Below are 20,109 nucleotides of genomic sequence, written 5' to 3' on the forward strand. Positions count from 1 at the left end.
AGCTTCAGCTATTAGGTAAATCTTGTAAAAAAAAAAAAAAAACTAAAAAACAATAATTAAGTGCAAACTGTTCCATTAAATGGAGGAAAAGTTTTTCCAAGTAGAAATGTTTAAAAAAACCTTGAGAATGAAGCTATTTAAAGTTACTCTGAGTAAATGTGCATAATGAGCTCTCTGTTTGCAGCTGTGGGTGTGGATGGAAAATAACACACGACTCAGTCGACCGGCTATGAAGAGATAAATGAATACATCAAAATCTCCAAACAGCTCTGGAGCTCCTGGCCTGTAATCATTTTCACTCAGAGGTGAATTATCCCTCCACTGGACCCGACCGTGAAATATGACTCATATCTGGCCGAATGATATGCACATAAATAACAAAGGAAGGATGAGGAGTGACAGAGCTGTAAAAGCAGGTGGGACCGGCCAAAGTGTTTGGAAAGATCGCCCTTCTTTCCAAATCATCATTCCTGGAAGGAAATCGTTCATTCTGATCAATTACTATTGTTATTAGTTGTTAGTAAAGCATGTTTTCTTTTGGTTTATAGGAGGCAAACACACATATTCCCATCATCAGAAAATAGAAAATGTAATCGCAAGGACTTGAGTCTGTGATCATAGCAACACTATTATTTATATATTTCCTTCTTTCCTTTCAGTCCTCTCCTTCTCTTCCTATTTTCTTTTCCTTCCTTCCTTCCTTTCTTCTCTCCCTAGCCGTCCTTACTCTCTCTTTTTTCTTCCTTTCCCTCTCCAACTGATTTGACAAGATGGCAATCTGCAAAACCTGAACTACAACCTAAATTCAAACCTCAGTACTTTTACTTCTACTATATTGTACTGCAAACAGATGAAGTGCTTTGCTTAGGTTGTTCAGGTGTTGCAGGGTTCCCTACACCATTTCTCTTTTTCATTCATTTTCATTTGTCCCATATAAATTGATTTTCACCCAACTGCGAAATTGAATGTATTCTTATTCATTACGGCCTCATTTCAGAGTATCTTTTCCTTTTGATACTTTTACCTGAGTGCAGGATTTGACTACTTTTTCCTCTCCTGCTGATAAGACAGCAGACTGAAGCTATAGTCTGTCTGCATTCCAGGTTAATACGCACAGAGGGAAAGCAGATGCGGGATTAGGACTAAAGACAAATCAGCCTGTCTTTTAAGATTAACTTTAAAATACCAAAAAAGGTCATTAAGGTGTTTGAATGTGTCTCAGGGGGATAGAATTATAGAATATTGGAACACAGTGTGTGTGTGTGTGTGTGTGTGTGTGTGTGTGTGTGTGTGTGTGTGAGGACAGAGACACACTTACGAGAGCAGCAGTGACTGAATTCCATCTCAGATTCCTTCATTTGCTGCAAACCTCCCCTTTTCTTTTCTTTGACTCCTCCACTCTAAAGCCACACTCAAGATTGATAGCGAACACATTTTCTGCAGAGGAGGAGGAGGAGGAGGAGGAGGAGGAAGGTCACGTTGCTTGTTGGGGGAACATCTTGTACCAAACCTGAGGAGAAAGCAAGAGTGATGCTTATAAGGCGAAGGTAGCGAGAGAACAAACCAACAGAAAAGAAGCCTTTGATTCTACTTAAGCAACAATAACCAAACACAACGCGTCTCTAAGTCAGTATGCAGAAGGATGTAGAGATCTGTGAGACTGGGCTGCCCCCTAATGGCCAAACACTGTCAGCAGCAGTACAGCCTCCACAAAGCCTCAATCAATCTGCGCTTACTGGATAAAATCATTGAACTCTTTCACTTTCTCGATTGGACCATAAACAAATCGTTAGTATGATTGCCAATCATACTAATAATTACTATTAATCTTTCCAACGTGCCGCTGCATATTATGTTCCATTTGAGTAAGCGGGTGAGTTTGCAAGCCAATGGTCACATGACTCACTTTAAGGGAAAAGAGTCACATTCAACCTGTAAATGAGTAACCGTCTGAAATAGTGTTCGGTTGATGTATTTAATTTAACTTCATTTCATTTAAACTGATATGAAGAAAAAATGAAGAAGATCCAATCTATTTGAATTCACCTTCACCTCCCAGGCAGGAATATAACTGAGAAAGTAAGCATGATGTGACATCTTGATTACGTAATCCTGGGTTTCACATGTTGTGTGTGGAAATTCACCAGTCATAGTGAGACAGGAGTGACCTTTGACCTCTCAGTGATAGCGCTCCACAGTTTGTGTGGGCAGGTTTTGCATTTCCTTCTGGCAACTTCTATCTTTTTATCGGGAAACTGGATCCTCATCTACACCCTGCATGAACACGCTATCTGCATGGGAATCAGGAACACGTCTGTCCAACCAGAAGTTCCAGTATTAAAAGTTACTTCCTTACAAGTATGTGGTTGAGTAAAAAGGTTTTGTTTCTACATCATGTAGAGGTTTGTTCCTGCAAGAGCTTCTCTGAAATAGAATGAACAAGCAGATCAGAGAGCTGAGAATGAAAAGAAAGAACACATTTCCCTCTCATCCCTTCTGTTAGTCTGAGTCTGTGTCCTCGGGGCTGAGGCTGACAATGAAAGGAGTTATTCAATTTCAAATATCAGCACAGTCATGCCAAAATCTTCAGAAAGATAGGAGGATTCATTGTTTACCCCAGCATGAAGTGCTTTAGGATAAGAAAGAGCATTTTGGGACACAGAGGGTGAAATCACACAACACAGCTTTGAAATGGAAGTCACATGGGCTTGTAAATGTTTCTTTCATTGGACAGACTCAGGAAGCTGGGAGCCTGGAGGCAAACAGAGAACCACTCACTGCTCATTGGACATATGTGACTAATACTGTACACAGCATGGGGTCCAAGCACAATTTAGCTTTGAACCCTCACAAACATTTCAACAGGATTCTGCTTTTGTCTGTTAGTGGAATAACAAACACCGGTGAGTTGTTTTGCCGACGCAATCATCCTGAAGAGAAATTCTACCAGCCAAATTACATTCATCAAAATCCCGAGTCGCCATGGCAGCCGTGCAGGTGACAGCGATCTGAGATGTGAGCCAATGAGCAAACAAAAGCTTCACACCAGCCCAGGCGCCATTGATCACGACCGCCCAATTGTAGAGGCTGAATGGTTCAGCAGAAACGGAGCATTTGGAGAAAATGATTCCCTTTTTTCCCCCCCCCGAGCTCTCTGATGTATGTGGCATGAATAGGCTGCCCACTTCAACCGGCTGATTTTGATCCATGGTACTTGTATGGGTAGAGACCAAAATATCCCTCATTTCATCTCTGTATTATTCAACAGACTGCTGCTGCTGCGTGACATGAATGGCAGATGGAGAGGCTGAAGGCTGCTGGAAGCGCTGGGAACTCCATACAAACTTATTGGCCAATACAACACATTTGGATTTGAAGTCCTAATATAATACAGTATATGGAAATATAATATACACTGGCACTGACGACATAAAGGGACAGACTGTGACTCAGGCAAAGACACTCCCACAATATTTACTGTTAGAAAGTCTACAGCTTCAGAGGAAAGCATTAGAAAAGATTTAAAAACTACTAAAGCAAGCGCAAAATGACAAATGGAGCTGTATACATACTTTATTAAATCTTGAGAATTAATCTACAGTGGTTTGACACCAATAAGCAAGTCATTTATACAGGTGACCAGAGAAACTCATCTAGAAGATCAGTTATTTCACATACACACACACACACACACACACAGAACAGTAATATGCAACAAACAAAGGCTTTAATTTAACAGAGTAAAAATGTATTTCAAGCATTCTTATTCTCTCAAACTAAAACACACAATTGAGCCTCATACTTCAATGAGGCTCACAGAGTTCTGATGCACACTGAAGGTTTGACAGAGCAGGATGACGCTCTTGATCCGTCTGGTTTTGGTGAACACTTTGGTAGAAGGTTTGAGTTCACGTTAAGGCAAATGGCCCCGTCCACACACTGATGACACCGTAGTCCTCTTTAGAAACTTGGCAACAGGAATGTGTGGACACAGACGCTTTATTTACACACACACACACACACACACACACACGCAAACACACATATACCAGATTTAAATAATGTCTTGTTTCTACCACAGGATGGTCAGATGTCAGAGCCATGCATCCATTCAACATCCTACTGGTGCCAAATGTGTGTCTTGTTTAAAGTGATACGAGTTTATACATCATCTGTACACTTGGAGGAAATGAAGAGTTTAAAGTTGGGGATTGGACGAAGGGTTCAGGCGGCCATCAGGCGCTTCTGCAGAGGCACATCGATCCTCACCCACCTCAGCGTTGTGGGTTACGGGCGAGGACGTCACAAACAGCACACACGCACGCAGCTGCCCGGTGGAGGACAGTGCGGGTGCGCTCCTCTGAGAAGGACACGCTAATGGAAGCCCAGTGAAGCAGAGTAACCCCGCTGTTCGGCAGGCTGCCCTCATGTATATACAACCAAACACAACCAGAGCCCTGGATTCATCCGGTCACCTCTTAGCTTCCAGCCAGCAAAACTAAAATGAGGCTTTGTTGACGTAGACTGACCGTGGTGTCATCATTGGGTTTGTCCTGAGAAACGACTGACCTGTAAACGGCGTTGAGGTAGACCAGGAACTAAGATGTGAGGGACTGGTTGGCTAGTCTAACATGAGAGCAGCCCGCTAAACGAGCAGGGTTTAACCTCAGCAGCCCGCCTGGTTGATGTTCCCACCGGAGCTCTTCGTCACCTCCAAAGTGGTGAAGACCTTGAAGAATGAGGACACAAGCAGGTCAAGGCCATGTCGCTTCATTTTGAATCAAGCTAAATTCACCTGTAATCTAATGCTACCAACACAAATGCTGAACATTATGTTGCGATTCCTGTTGTTGCTTTATTTGAAGAGATGAACCAAAGCTGTGTTTGACATAGCGAGACCAGACAGAACTGTACTAGAGAGCTCTGTGAGGAGTGGAGGTACGTAAGGTAATGTCAGCTGGCAGCAAAAAAAGGACTTTGACATCAGTGGCGTAACTCACTGAGCAGGAAGTCACAGTGACTTACATCAAAGTGTCAGATTACAAAATAGGAATCTTGTAGAAATCTTCCAAATCAGTCTCGTTGTGAGTGGTGAAGCCTACTTAACTTTGACCGAATGCACCTCTGTAATCAATCACTTATTCACTGTATACGTGCATGCACTAAACCTTTAGGTAATCTGAGGTGCCGGTAGTTAATATATGCACAGTCATGTACATTAAACACAACACCTGTGCAGCATCCAGGTTCTCTGTAAAACTGTAACATCTTATTACCTCAGCACAGGTGGGGTGAATGCCGATGGTGCCGTCCAGCTGCTCTTTGGTGATGCCGCATTTCATGGCTGCACCGTAACCCTGCGTCACCTCGCCAGCATTGGGACCCAAGTAGTGGAACCCGATGACCCGATCCTGCACAGCATGACAGGATTACAGAACACTTTGATGTCACATGTTCCCCAGATGTTAGGCTGTTACTTCTATCCCCCCCTTAAAAATAGACACACTTACATTGTCCAGTTTATTGCAGATGATCTTAGCATAGCATTTGTTGTTGTCCCTGCCGGGCAGAGTGAACTCCAAAGGCCAGAACAGAGTGTGGAACACCTGTGCAGAAAGAACCAGGTACATGTAAACACAAATTGAAACCAAATTCAATAACTTCAACAACCACCCAATGTTCTCTTCAACTCTCCTGCGTCAGAATCAAACAAAAGACTAAGGGATCTCTCATATTACAGCACAAGAATCTGTCTGAATGTCTGAATTCACTGCCCTGCATGCACAAGCAAGATCTTTGGATTACAACAGGTGGAATACAAGCAGTAACCTGTGAAATGTGGTTTAGTCTGGTTTACTGCAACATACTCCATGATGCATGAAAAAGATATAAGGAAACCTCTAATAAATAAATAAATAAATAAATAAAAGTGAGACTGGCTTTGACTTATTGGTTGATTTTGGAGAAAGCCCTCGTCTTGCAGTCACAATGAACTCCAACATTCAGTATCAAGTGACAGATATCTACTAAATCATTCAGATGAGAGAGAGTGTGAGTGTGTGTGTGCGCTCGTATTACCTCAACATTGTCTTGCCCGTACATTGTGAGGGCCGCCTCCTCAGACAGCCCACAGGAGCCGTACTCCATCGGGGTGAAGACAGTGGTGGGGACGTTGACATAATCACACTGCACAAATGTTAAATATGGTTTGTTATGAGAAAATTAAACATTATGAAAAGTCAGACAAAGTCTCTTCTCGACCTGTACTTGTACCTTTAGCGTTCCGCTCGCATAGAGGCGCCGTGCCAGCAACCTGCCCGCCTGGATGGCGACCGGCGTCAGCTCCCATTTGCCCTCCAGAATGTCTCCGATGGCGTAGATGTGAGGCACGTTGGTCTGCTCTTCATCGTTCACTGGAATCTTTCCATTTCTGCCGTGAGATGAGGGGAAGACAAAGTACTAAATATCGCATTTAACTTATAAATGCTAGTTATTGCTAAGCTGACAATAGATAACAGCTTTAGAGTCACGTTAGACAGAATGTAGAAGTTGAAGTTATTTCCTCCATGGTAGAAAGCTGAGGCAGAGGACGGCCTGCTGACGGTGCCCGAACCCAGCGCCCCTCTAGCTGTGTACCGACATAACCTGAATAACTGCTATGGTCATGAGACTGCGGCGTGATGACTGCACTGTTTGAATCTTGCCTCATGCTGTCTTAATCCCTGCGACCTCAGGGGCTAATCCATCCATCCATCCATGCACGCATGCACACACACACAGTGGAGACATAAATCATTACATTTGTCTCAATGCTATGAAAACTATAAACAAGCAAATGCAAAAAACCTAAATGTGCAAATCTCTTTTAAAAATCTCCAATCTACATACAGGCACATTTAAATGAACAAGTTAAATGTTAAGAGAAATTGATGAGTTCTAAGAAAAGGAGGAAAAAAAAGCAAGAACAAACCCTGCATGTATCAGGAAAACAACATGCCATATTTCATTTTAGAGACAAAACAGCTGCAGTTTGACAGAAGTAAACAAATTAGCTCTTACATAAATACCCCTCCTTCCCATCTTCAAAATCTCACACACACACACACACACACACACACACACACACACACACACACACACACACACACACACACACACACACACACACACACACACACACACACACACACACACACACACACACACACACACACACACACACACACACACACACACACACACACACACACACACACACACACACACACACACACACACACACACACACACACACACACACACACAGTTAAGCCAATACTGCTGAATCACCATGACTGTTCACTGAGTCTTAAAGGCACAGGCCGACCCATGCGGTGTGAAGTAAACACAAAGAAGAAAGGAGGGAACAGAACAAACACACACACTTACTTGGGATTGGCTGTAACCCCGGCTTTATCTAGACCTATCTTGTCTGTGCACGCGTCTCGGCCCACTGCAATCAACACCTGAAGAACAGAGAAAGGAATGTAAGGAGTGTACGTTTCACAAACACTGGCAAACAAAGACCAACTGAAATCCAAAGGACATCAGTGGTAACCGTAGTGAAATGGACTTATTTGACGGGAAAAGATGTTGAGTCAAAGACAAACTGCATGTTTGGCAGTGGCACATACAGTGTTGTACTCTCCCTCGATGACCTCGTCGGTCTCTGTAGACTTGGCTGTCACCTTCAGCCTGCCTGGAGTGCCCGCTTCCAGCTCCTCTACCTGACACAGAAACATGCAAATCGTGAAATAGTGACGTGGCCATGAGTCTGACAAGATATGCACTCAGAGTGATGCTACACCAGAACATTCTTCAACCTGTTCCTACTAAACATAAATGAAATACTATCCCTCTACTCAGAATAGTGTCCTTGGTTAATTTTTGCTCTTCTAGAGGAGACGGTCATCTCATTGGTTGTATGCGTACGTGCGCTCAGATATCACCGATCCTAGTGTGTGTTTGTGTTGAGACAGAGAGATTGTAATGTGATGTGTGCGTGCGGGCACATTCAAGAATGTTCTACACCACAGCCGAAACCATCTGTGCTTTTTGTTGTTGTTAGATTTGTTCCAGCAATGAGGGAAAAAAAACGCCAAAGTCAAACGGGCGTAGAATGTTCGGTAACACCATGAAACCCAAACTAACCAGGCGAGATTGAAGCAGATAAAAACCTGTTTGAGTTCATCACCGTGACAGACAGACTGATGCTGGTGATTACACTGGTGTGCGGGTGGAACACTCAGTCATGTATGTTTTGTCCCGCTCATGTAGGTCAACTGTTAAAATAACGCCTTTGAATGCAATGCAGTCTTGTAACAGCAGAGACTATGGCCACAACAAGAACACCGAGTTCAAGAATGCTGATACAACATCAACAAAACTTCTCAAATGTGGAATTCATCACAGCACTTTCGACAACACACACACAGACAAAGCAGGTTAGTGGACGCTCACCTTTGTGGGGACGTACTTGCGGAGGAACTTGACTCCGTGTTCCTCCATGTGCTCCCCGGCGCGGTTGGCCATGTCCTGGTCGAAGCCTCGCAGCAGAATGGACCGCACCATGACGGTGACATCCAGACCCAGGCCTGCCAAGAAACCACCGCACTCCAGAGCCACGTAGGAAGCTCCAATCACCAGAGTCTTCCCCGGGCAGTAGGGCAAGGAGAATAGGTCATCACTAGGAGACGGACAGACAGACAGAAGGCACAGTAAGGCAGAGCATACACTTAGTAACCAGATACGAAACAGAAGCACAAATTAAACACCTGAACAGTCTGATCAAAACTCGGCCTAAGCCTGTGCCTTATGACCCAATATGATCTCTGGGGTTTCAAAATAAGGTGTGTGGTAAGAAGTGAGCGCCACAAGACCGGCAGTAAGTTTCCACAACAGCAGCAGGATGATAGGCGATCACCAGGGGATAAGATTGCATAACGGCACATTTAGGTAGCTGCTGGATTCAAAATATATTATATGTAAGCAACAAGACAAGGCTGCCTGGGGACCACCCAAGAGCCCAGATCATTATTAAAGGATGCGTTTGTTTTCAGAGATTACACACACATGCAAACAAATCAACTAAGGACGACCTGTTGCTGGGAGAATGAACTCTGAGGGGGGCTCGCCACACAGCGTGTCATTAGATACAGACAGATGGTGTTTGCTCCGCTGTGTGCTTGGCACCGACTTCTAACCTGGTAATGCAGTACTCCTTGTCTCCAGGGATGCCCAGGTAGCGTGGCCTCTCTCCTGTAGCTAACACAAACTTTGCTGCTGTGTGAAAGGTCTCCTTCCCTCTCTTGTTGACTGCCTGCAACAAAACACAAACGGAATCTCCGCGTGAGAAAAGACATACAAGATGTTATGTGGTTTCCGTTTGCTTTGGGTGCAAACATTATTGGCCAAGTGGCATCGGGCTACCGTTTCTAGGCAGACATCTCATTAAGATGAGTGATGGGTGGATATTTGGGTTCCTTTGTCAAAAATTACATTTCGGTGAAAAAGCACTGACCTTGATTTTGTGTGGTTCGATGAACTCGGCATAGGAGTTGACATAGTTGACCTTCTTATCTCGCAGTGCCACCCTGTAGCCCCAGTTCAACGAGCCGATGTAGTTGTTCACTGCAGTCATCATTGTCTCCCAGTTGTGTTTCACTAAAACACAACACCCATCGTTGGAAACAGTGGAGTGACAAAAAGTCAGTCCAGACAAAGCTTGCCTCTGATTTACCATGGCAAACTGAGGTGATGTCGCCCCTTCGTGACCTCCTGGGTCTGTGGTGTGAAACCTCACCTGTCTCTTCGTACTCCCAACCAAACTTGCGAGCGTCCTGCATGGCCGTGCCCATCAAGGCTGTCTGGTGCATCAGCTTCTTGGGAATGCATCCGACATTCACACAAGTTCCACCCAGACCTGACCAGCACATTGAGAAACCAAGTAAGACTCACACACATATTGCCATACATAGGTCTATACAATTGTGTAAAAATGGGATGCGTCTTACCCCAGGTGGTTCCTTTTGGCGTAGGTACAACGTAGTCCAGTACCATGACCTTCTTCCCCAGTACCGCAGCTTCCTATTGAGAACAGCGCAAATACCAAGTCTCAAAATCATTTCTCTGCAATATCCCAATGCTGTACTTTTTTAATTGATTTGCCGCTCTCCGCGGGATTCAATATGCTCAATCACTCCACACGCACGCACGCACGCACGCGCCTTCATTTCTGAGGTCACATGATGCAGAACTAGAGACAGCGATATGATCATGGGTCTCCAAATGCTAAGGTTTCTTGTGGGCTTAATCTCCTTTCCCATCATTTAGTTTATGGAAAATGTTTAACTAGGACGTTCACATGGTTAAGATTATTTCAACCTTGACACATGTGTAGTGCAATTAAAAAGGAGGGTTCAACTTGCTGAACATCCCTCCATCTGATCGCCTGTTAAAAGTCCAACTGGTTTTACAGCTACAGACCAGTAAAGTAATAAATTCAACATTACAGATCAACCAACAAAAGCCAGATAAACTACACCTCTATAGGCCAGGCCTTCTCAATCATATTCACAGTTTCAATTACATTTATGTTTAACCACGTATTATATAGATGTCAAAAGTGCCTCAGTGTGTTGATATAATCTGACTAACACCTCTTATGTTCATTTATATTAGGCTTCAATGAGTAAGACTGAAAGTGAAACACAGAAAAACAGTTTCACCTTTGAGCAGGCCAGACCTCCAGATCCTCCACCGATCACAATCAGGTCGTAGTCATAGACATCACTCAGTAGCTGTTGCAGGACACCGTCTTTGTGAGCCTGGTGGAAATAAATAATAATAAAAACAATGGACACTGTGATGCAGGATTGGGGGAAATGGTGCTGAAGTGTTTTTGATAACACCCACATGTGTTTGCCCTACTTCCAAAATAGCTCTGCAATAGTTCTGCAACAATGAATGCTCTGATTCGTCTTCTCTTAAGTGAGAACAAGTGTTAATAAATAAGAAGTTTGGGTTAAAGAAACTTGAGGCCACACTATGCACATAACCCATTTCAGATATGGTTAGAATAATAATCAATTAAGACTTCAACTGTGCATTTATTTGCTTTGTAGCAAGGGGAGATCTGGTTTCATTTCATGTGTGATTGTGTTCATCATTATGGTCCGTTTTGAAATGTTACTTAATCTAAACTGACCAATTCGAGTGTTTCTGACACCTGAACAAGCCACTATATTTTGTAATGTCACATAGGATATGTACTCTGAATCTGAGAGGACGAGACACCTGACAAGTCGGACAATTTTAGTGATGCGTACCTGAATGGTTTTGTCACAGCCACCAATGTGTGTTTTGTTGATGAAGACATTAGGAACAGTTTTCTGTCCCGTCATCTCAAGCAGCATGTCCTGATAGTTGGGCCCATCATCTGGAGGAAAAAAGACAAGGTTTAAATATTCAAGACCAAGAAGTAATCTGACAAGAGAGCTGATCAATACTGACAAAACGGTTTACTTCTCCCAAATACAGATATTCTATGGTGCTGTAACCGTGATGTTTTAATCAGTTGGAGGATAAGAAGTTATAATACTTCATGAATGTCTCGCTCTGAACCTGATGTAATCCATTTTAGTCTTTGCGATATATAATATAAAAATATGAACATCAAAATCTTGGGTTTCCAGGTTAAATGCTCTCAGACATGCAAACTTGGCTATGGGAGTTTCTCAAAGTACGTGCATAGCTTTACCACAGCAGTCCACTACTAAAACAACAGAGACAGTAACAAAGACAACAAGCAAGGAAGCTGAGGTGCCAGGGCTGGCAGAGATGCATGGAGCCAGGGAGTGTACACCAAGTGACTCAGCAGCTTTGTCTAGGTGAAAAATGACCTTACCTCAACCCTCACATAACCATAACCAATGATAATATATTCTACCTAACAAAATGTATTTCAACAAGAACATGAATAGCAGTTGTGGTTTAATCACAATTCAATTACAGAACTGTTACTTCTTTGTGTACACATTATAAAAGGAAGTGTCCTAATCTTTCATCACGTCTGGAACATTTGGCTAAATAAAATCAAAATCCCTCACTTGTGACAAAGTGGCAGTAGTGTGTACTTTCAGGTTGCTTTTGTTGACACTTTGCTTGCTCTTCTTTTTCTTATTTCCTCTTTAAAACCTCACAATTGCATAATGTCATAAACTATTGGCACACTAGGTCGCTCCTTTTTCATGTTTAAGACTTGCATGGATCGTTTTCAGCTTTTTCATGCTGTAATAAAATTAAGATAAAATACATCAGTAACACACATCATGTCCTTACCTATAAGATCCAACTCCACCACGTTGCAGGCGACATTGAGTTCTTTGAAAAGATCCTTCACCTAGAAAAACAGGCAACATGTGACCCCTCTTTACCAGCCGTCAATAATAACATTTTATAATCAATAAAATCAATAACCCTGTGACGGTCAGACTAAGAATCTCGAGGATGAAGTGGTGACCACTCAACGCAAACAGTACAATCGAGCATTCACAGAACATAATCCCAACATAATTTTTTAGGCTGCGTTGTGTTTCAAGAGTTTAGCAGAGATCAGAACCTAAATACCAAAGTTAATATAGTTCAATAAAAAGTAGCTTGCATTGTTGAGGATACGTCAAAGTGAGAAGCGGCTCAATAGTGCTGCGTCAAGGCCTGGAGCAAACTTGTCGCCTGTAAATTACGTATCTTTGCTATGCCTACCATTAACAATACGTTAACCTGGTAATATCATTAACTGTTTAAAGTGTTAACTTAGCTCTTCATAATCTATCTCTGACCGACTACATTCGTCATAGGCTTTAACGTAGTAGTTCTTATGAGTGGTCTATGCATAGATTTCGTTTGGAGTCTCCATCAAATATGATGAGAGAGCGCTAACATAGCAAGAACGCGCCAGTAATTAGACATAGCCCGAGTTACTTGGCGGTATATGAAGTTAGCAAACATTTAACCCAACAAAACACAGATGCGCTTACCTTCAAACAAAACGGACAGTAGCTTTTACTGAACACCACGACTTGGTTAGAGTCAATAAGCTGTTGTATGCGGGATTTGAGCTCATTCTTCCCGGTGTCATTTTCGATGGGAGGCATTTTCCGTCGTTTCCGTCTAGGTCAAGCCTGCGCGCGGCAAGCTTACTGGAGAATGCGGAGAAAAACTCCCCGAATAAAACAAAAGCAGTTCGAGCCGGTTTGTGTAGAAAATATAAGTCGGTCTTTCCACCAGGGACAGGTTAAGAGAACGTGGAAGGTGAAGTGACGGGATTGGCCTGAGTTCCCCTCTGCACCGGCAGCTGCTGTCTAGCTGCTGTCTGGCTGCTTGCCTGCCAACCGCGCCAAACGTCTTACTATTCCTTGCCTCGCTACTTTATGGGCGCTGGATTTCTGTCTCCTACCACGCCGCATTTCTATTTGCCAATCGTTGTCCCAAGAAAAGCCCCGCCCACTTAGTCAATCTCGTACGACAAAACGTGCGATCCCATTTGACGTCACGGGGTCGCTTAGTCTTGCTCTAAACGCATAATAATCGCTACTTCCAACCAGCAATCTTATTAAACCAAACTAATTCCTGTTACATGTGTATAAACTATGAACGGTATTTATAACTGAAGAACTAAGGGGACCTGCAAGCTTTCCTACAAGCCCTTCATTACCTCTAAAGCCATCCTAACATTAAAAACAAAATAATGTGTTTCCTGACTAAATGTAAAGCTCACATTAAAAAAACGTTGTTGCTGTCATAAGAACTTAACACCTGACTGATTTCTGCTTATGACAGGATCTAATAAAATTCAACCGAATAGACGCGGACATAGTGCCATCTAAAGGTGAAAGTACTCTATGACACGTTTCATGTACACAACTGCAACAACAAATACAGCTGCAAGCAGCGATGGATTGGCTCAAGCCCCAATACTGCCGCAATGATTTGTGATTTGTATATATTTTTTAACCCTAACCCACATTGACATAAGATATTTTATGAATCTAGTGTATATATTCAAAATACAACTGTAATAATACTACTTTAACCACACCACCATAGAAAATAATTTTAGTTACAGCTGAGCCAGTTATAGTACGATAATATCAGGATGACATCAATCCATCGTCTGTCAGTCATATAATATCATGTCATGGACACCAAAGGCTGCAGCGAGACAAGAGAGGATGGATTGAAAGGGAAGAAAAGAAGGAAAAAAAAGGCGGTACATTGGCCAAATTGCATGATGTCTTAACGACGTAATCACGACTGTGATCAATCCCAGCCTCCACTAGAGGGCGTTGTTACATCAGATTTCCATCTACAACTTTCATTTCAACCTTCACTTAAAGCTTATATGACAATATTGACTTAATCCTCTACACTAACACATGAAAAGTTATGAGCATTAAGACCTTTTTGGAAGGCAGGTTCCCAATTAATTTCTTATTTGGCATTGTCATCATCATTGCCCTTAATCATTAATTTAGAGTTATTGACAAATGGTACTGCATATCAAAAATCTGTTATATTTATTGTTATATTTTATATTTACTTATATATCTGATATATTTTGTGTGGATTGATCTGGACATGATATGGATAAAGTTTTCGGAGGAGTAGCCAAAAACATGCATGCATGGAATCAGAAGCAAAAAGAAGGATGACAACAGGTCAAATGTATGTGAAAGTTATTAGTTGTCTTAGTATTTTTCACTACAGCGCCAACTAGTGATGAAATTATGCAATTTTTTCCTCCTTCCTCATGACCATTTGGTCCTCCAGATAGTTTTCAAGTGTCTTATTAGTGGATCAACCCGTTATATCAATGTGGCCTCACATCCCTTTTGGCATTGTTGCCATCAAGCCCTGCCAAATAATACTGCAAAACAAAAAGCAGTGCTGGCCTCAGGATATTCCAAAGAATCACAGGAAAAAGTCAAACAGTTGAAGAGTAATGAGCACTCAAGTTCTCAGAAAGATTTAATCACTGACCATGTCTATCAGTCGACTTGAAAAATCAATCTTAACGCAGTCATGCATCTGAAATGAGTCACATTGCAACTTCTTCTTGTTGTTGTTATTTACAGTCAAAATACTTTATACTTCCTGTGTTGCTTGTTGTTTGTGCATCAGAGCAGACTGGCCTGGTGAAGGAGATAAGGGAGGAGAACTGAAACCAACACCAAGATCTGGAAGGTCCCTCCGGGATATTCTTGGAAAATCTTCCAGCCCTTTGAGATAGAATGAAGCAATACTCACTCCTTCCCACTCTTTATATGTTCTTCATCCATTTAGCAGGGACTGAACCATTCACTCTCTCACAGAAAGAGAGAGAGAGAGAGAGAGGAGAGAGCGGGACGCTGGGAGTGAACCCATATGTTCTGGGCTCAGGAGCTGTACAAACAGATGCGAACATTTCCCACATGGTTTCTCACATGATGTGATGTTGCAACTTGTGGAACATTTCTGATAAATACAGTTCTAAGTGAAAGAGGAGATGTTTTTTCAGTGCCGGAGGAAATCCTGACATACGTTGTTGGTTGCAGGATGATGACATGTAAACATAAGAAATGAACATGAACGTTAGTAAAACTATTGAGTTTGTTGGCGAGCCTCATAAAATGGAATCACAAGTTTGCAAATCGTGAAGATCATCAACATCATCATTCGTACCTTGATTTCAAAATTCCTGGATTGTACTGAGTTTGAAAATTACAAATGTTAAACACAATGTTGATACGAGCATGTAAATGAGCCACCTTAGCTTGGCAAATGACAACAATGAATCATTGGAAAGGAATGTGCAAACAAAGTCGTGTAAAGTCTGACATCTGTGGATTGATTCAGAGAAGTTTAGAGAACAGAGGTCTGTCTTGTATGTACAACAAATATACGGAGCTCGGGCTCACTGCCTGCACGTTGGCAGCTCTGCTGTATGGAAATGAGAAACAAACAGTGTAAAAGCCTGGATAATCAAAGAGGAATGGGAGTTTCTGCATAGCACAAAGCCACGCGGGTGTTCTGTCTGAATGCTGCAATTAGTCATTGGTTGGGTTTGTGCTTAGTTTGGTGTAGTAAAGTTTAGGGTACAATGCTTGGTATGTCTGCATGCCATGTTCACCTTTAGCTGCAGTCTCACAAACTCCAAAAGCTAACATAGGCCAGTGATACATGTTCAAAATAATAATACAAGAGCACCAGTATACTTTTTGAATAAACCATTTTGAGTAACGCATTCTATGTGCTACAGAAAAGGAAGGTCATCATCAAGTGAGAGTATGCTTATAGATAGGGCTTGTGTACAGATACTTCCAACTATTTGTGTCAACTTTATTGAGTTAAAACCAGCACCTCTGTAACCATGATGGTTTTATGGTGGGGAACACTTTTCAAAGCAACTTACACATGATTTATAATAACCTAAACCACACATCTTTAGACTGTGGGATAAAACCCCACACAGAAAGGTCAAAGGTGGAGCCACAGTGACATGGCCTCAGGTAACCTTATAGTTTGTGGATTTAAGTATGCAGTTATGGCTTGAATTGTTCTTTAGACAGACATTATAAATAAGGATTCTCTCCTCTGGAAGGTGGAGGTCATCAGCCCTCTGAGCACAGCTGTGTTGAGGTGGAAAATCTTAGTGAGGAGTCAGTCCAATTCTCTGTGATTAATTGGGAACCACAGATGCTCATGAGTTATGACGAATACACACAGGGATAATGTCACACAAACTAGCAAAAGAGTATTTTCAGAATGACCGTAACTTACAGGCCTGGACTGCAACTTCAAAAGATTTTGGAAGGAGGTCATAACTGTCAGACTGAAAATGTGCCTGGGGTCATTTCAGTTCCAGGTGAGGATGTGCTGCTGTCACCTTCGCGTCTTTGGGCAAGTTTAAACACTGTTTGGTTTGGTGTGTGATGACGGCGCTACACCTTTGTTCACTGTTTGTTTGTTGTGTGAGTATTTTAGTGATGGGTTCTCTGTGAAATAGCCGGGTAACGCAGACCTAACTGCTGTATTAGCTCGGCTCCATTAAGAAGTTGTGTAGCTCTGACAAAGCAGATGATACACAAACTTGGACAAACTTCCTGGCATTCCTTGGATTTTCAACCACCAGTCACATTCCTTGCTCTTCAACTCATTCTTGTTTAGGTTGAATGAAACAGGATGCTTAGTGCACAAATCAGGGCTTTCCCTGCAATACATATCATGTAACACTTCACTCTCACATCAGCTTGTTTCCTTTTTGCTAATTTCCTGGCTCCTACCATACAATTGACCTGCACTACAGCCTGTATAAATACTTGTTGTGAAGTGGAAAATCAATTGAACTCTTGCATTCTGATCATAGACCTCTGTCACACTGGGAGAGCAGAAATATAAAACTGTGAAGATGTGACCACATGGTGTCATTTGAGGGTCAAAAGGGCGCTCGCAAGTTCCCCTTATATACCTCTATGTGGTTGTGAGTGAAATCCACACCGGTGCGGCCTCCACAGTGGTCTAAAACCTATAATTCTTGGTCAAATGGCTTGGCAGTGAACCAGTGGTAGCTATCGTAGCAGAACAAAGAAGAAGCGACATATCACAAGTCAAATGAAGCAAATGGAGAAGAAAATATTCAGATCATGAAACAGCAACAGGCATCTGAGGTCTAGCAGCCTTTAAGATCGCATTTGTTTATATTTCAGTCAGTAACTTGAATTAGAATTAAAAGGACTTGGATTGATGTTTGAGACTGGGTTTTGTTTTTGTCCTCTTACCCTGCAGGAAGGTCAGGGGTCAGGGAAGGGCAGAGGTCAGACTCCACTACAAAGCATCAACGTGGAAGCTGGCAGGGATCAATGTGTTGCTCAAGTAAATGTCAGCTTAGGACCTTTCAGTTTAAGAACGGCCTACCAGATCACTAGAAGATCCTCTAAATGTCGTTCTTGCTGACATCTTTAACGTGGGCTCTGTGTCCCAATGGTGTCTCAAAATAACACTGACATACACTCTGGTGATCTCATGACAGTTGTGTATGTGTGTGGGAAACATCACAGCACATTATCCTTTCATAGACGATCTGATATTGATCCTTGATTATAGCAAAGGAACACAGCTGCACAGAGAACACAAAGTGGCCAGATGAAAGTCCCGAGGCGAGTCATGTCAAGCTTTGTAAATACCAAGACAGTGACTTTAGCAACAAAAAAAACCTGCAACCCAAACACTCCCACCTCAGCTGCCATGTTCTTGGTATAATTGCGGTAATGTTGTGGCTTCCTGTGTGTGTAGGTGGCCTCGTCCATTTGAGTCTATGTGTGTTTGCATGTGTGTGTGTGTGTGTGTGTGTGATTGTGTGTGTGTGTGTGTGTGGCAGGAAGAGAGCTCATTTCACCACGTCTTCATGCTCAGGAGAACATGCAGACACTCCTAGTAGGTGTGTGTTATGTCTCTTATCACCTTTGTCCTGACAGAATACAGACTCTCTCTCTCTGTCTCGCTCTGTGTGTGTGTGTGTGTGTGTGTGTGTGTGTGTGTGTGTGTGTGTGTGTGTGTGTGTCTGTGTGTGTGTGTGTGTGTGTGTGTGTAAATACAAATAAAATCCCCCATATATCAGAAGAGTTAAACTGTGGAAAATGGACTTAACAAGCATTCATTCGGAGCAACAAGCTTCTGAAATGCCAAAAGTGTTCCATGCTTTTCACATGCAGGCTTTTCCTTTTTGGCTTTTCCTCTTTTTCCACCATTCAGCGCCAAATCGCTTAAGGTCACCCGTCTTTTCTCTCATTCTTGTATTTTCCTTCTTTGAAAATAAGGTAGGACGACACAAGCCACACTGAAGAAGGGTTTTCATTTGAACTCATCTTTCTTTCTTTAATGTAATCTTTAGTTTGTGGCCCATGTGCTCTCCGGATGGCAGCGCCAAAACAGTCCCTGCACAGGCTTCATCCTCATTAAGCCCCTATGTTTGACTTTCTGTGAGGTCATAGCGTTTGTTCCTGCCAACACAGGCTCATGCTTCCTCTGAAGTTTACATGTCTGAGGTTCAAACCCACATTCTTATCAAAATCCAAACCTGATATCTGAAGCATTTCTAGCTGAGAAGCAAGTTTGAGGTTTTCTGTCATTAAAGACGCAATCCATTTGGATGGGACTTTGCTGCCTTAATTTGACGTGTTTCTGATCAAAACAGGATGTTAAGACAAGACATCTACAGTGAGGTACTGTTGAAGGTTGAGTGAGTGGTTGTCATGTCAACCCAAGCAGGATGTTTGTCAGCAGGACATCTCAAAAAGTCTAGTCTAGTCAATAATCTGTTAAATTGAATCACTGAGACACTATGAGTCATAACTGGAGGACTGCTCGACCTTTGTCTGAGGTGCTTACTAACTGTTGACTATAAAACCAGAAAGTGTCAGAAAATGCAACCCAGATGAGAACCAGTGAGCAAACATGGATATTGTGTAAAAACATGACGTGAATGTGATTGTTTTGCTGTCAGCCTGACTCTGGGGCTCGCTGGGACTTTCCACACACACACTCCAATGCACCGATACATAAAACGTCTCACAACAGTCTCCAATTCTGCCTGCTTTAGCACATAGTTTTTACACAGCTCTGACAGAAAAAATGAAAGCGACAAAAGGCTTGTTGTGATGGATGACCTCTCTCCAAGTTTCATATTGATGCAGGTTGATGAACTGAAACCTGCGGCCGTCCAGAAAGAGGGAAAAAACATATTCATTACACTTTAAGACTGCAGTTTGCTTTGGAAAACGCTCAGCAGTTCTGCCGCGTGTGTGTGTGATTTGTAGCACAGTAACACCTTCCTTAAGAGAGAAAATAAGGTCTAAGTGTAATTTACTGGCCATTAGTGGAGTAATGTTTATCTTAAGCGTGCTGGTCAAATCATTCAGCGATGACTTCACCAGGTGACTCCAGAGCTACAAAAGCAGTTTTAATTTCCTTGTGTTTATCCTGGAGTTATTTAGTATTACCTCAGGGCCCCCAAGACCAAACAAAGGTTGGCCA

General features: G+C 42.5%; 1 protein-coding gene across 1 annotated transcript; it reads right to left on the minus strand.

Moving 5' to 3' along the window:
* Nucleotides 1–3,555: 3,555 nt before the first annotated feature.
* Nucleotides 3,556–13,492, minus strand: txnrd3 (thioredoxin reductase 3). Its single transcript, XM_076140856.1, has 16 exons — nucleotides 13,077–13,492; nucleotides 12,379–12,439; nucleotides 11,367–11,476; nucleotides 10,767–10,865; nucleotides 10,053–10,125; nucleotides 9,842–9,961; nucleotides 9,560–9,702; nucleotides 9,243–9,358; nucleotides 8,500–8,725; nucleotides 7,674–7,766; nucleotides 7,429–7,505; nucleotides 6,274–6,430; nucleotides 6,079–6,186; nucleotides 5,511–5,606; nucleotides 5,277–5,411; nucleotides 3,556–4,729 (listed from the first exon to the last, which is right to left on the minus strand). The coding sequence occupies exons 1-16, from the start codon at nucleotides 13,191–13,193 to the stop codon at nucleotides 4,667–4,669; spliced, it is 1,794 nt and encodes a 597-aa protein (XP_075996971.1). The 5' UTR covers nucleotides 13,194–13,492; the 3' UTR covers nucleotides 3,556–4,666.
* Between the last annotated feature and the right edge of the window lie 6,617 nt (nucleotides 13,493–20,109).

This window comes from Genypterus blacodes, unplaced genomic scaffold (assembly GCF_046128005.1).
Source record: "Genypterus blacodes isolate CSIRO-AG114 ecotype Tasmania unplaced genomic scaffold, CSIRO-AGI_Gbla_v1 ptg000017l_1, whole genome shotgun sequence".
NCBI lineage: Eukaryota > Metazoa > Chordata > Actinopteri > Ophidiiformes > Ophidiidae > Genypterus > Genypterus blacodes.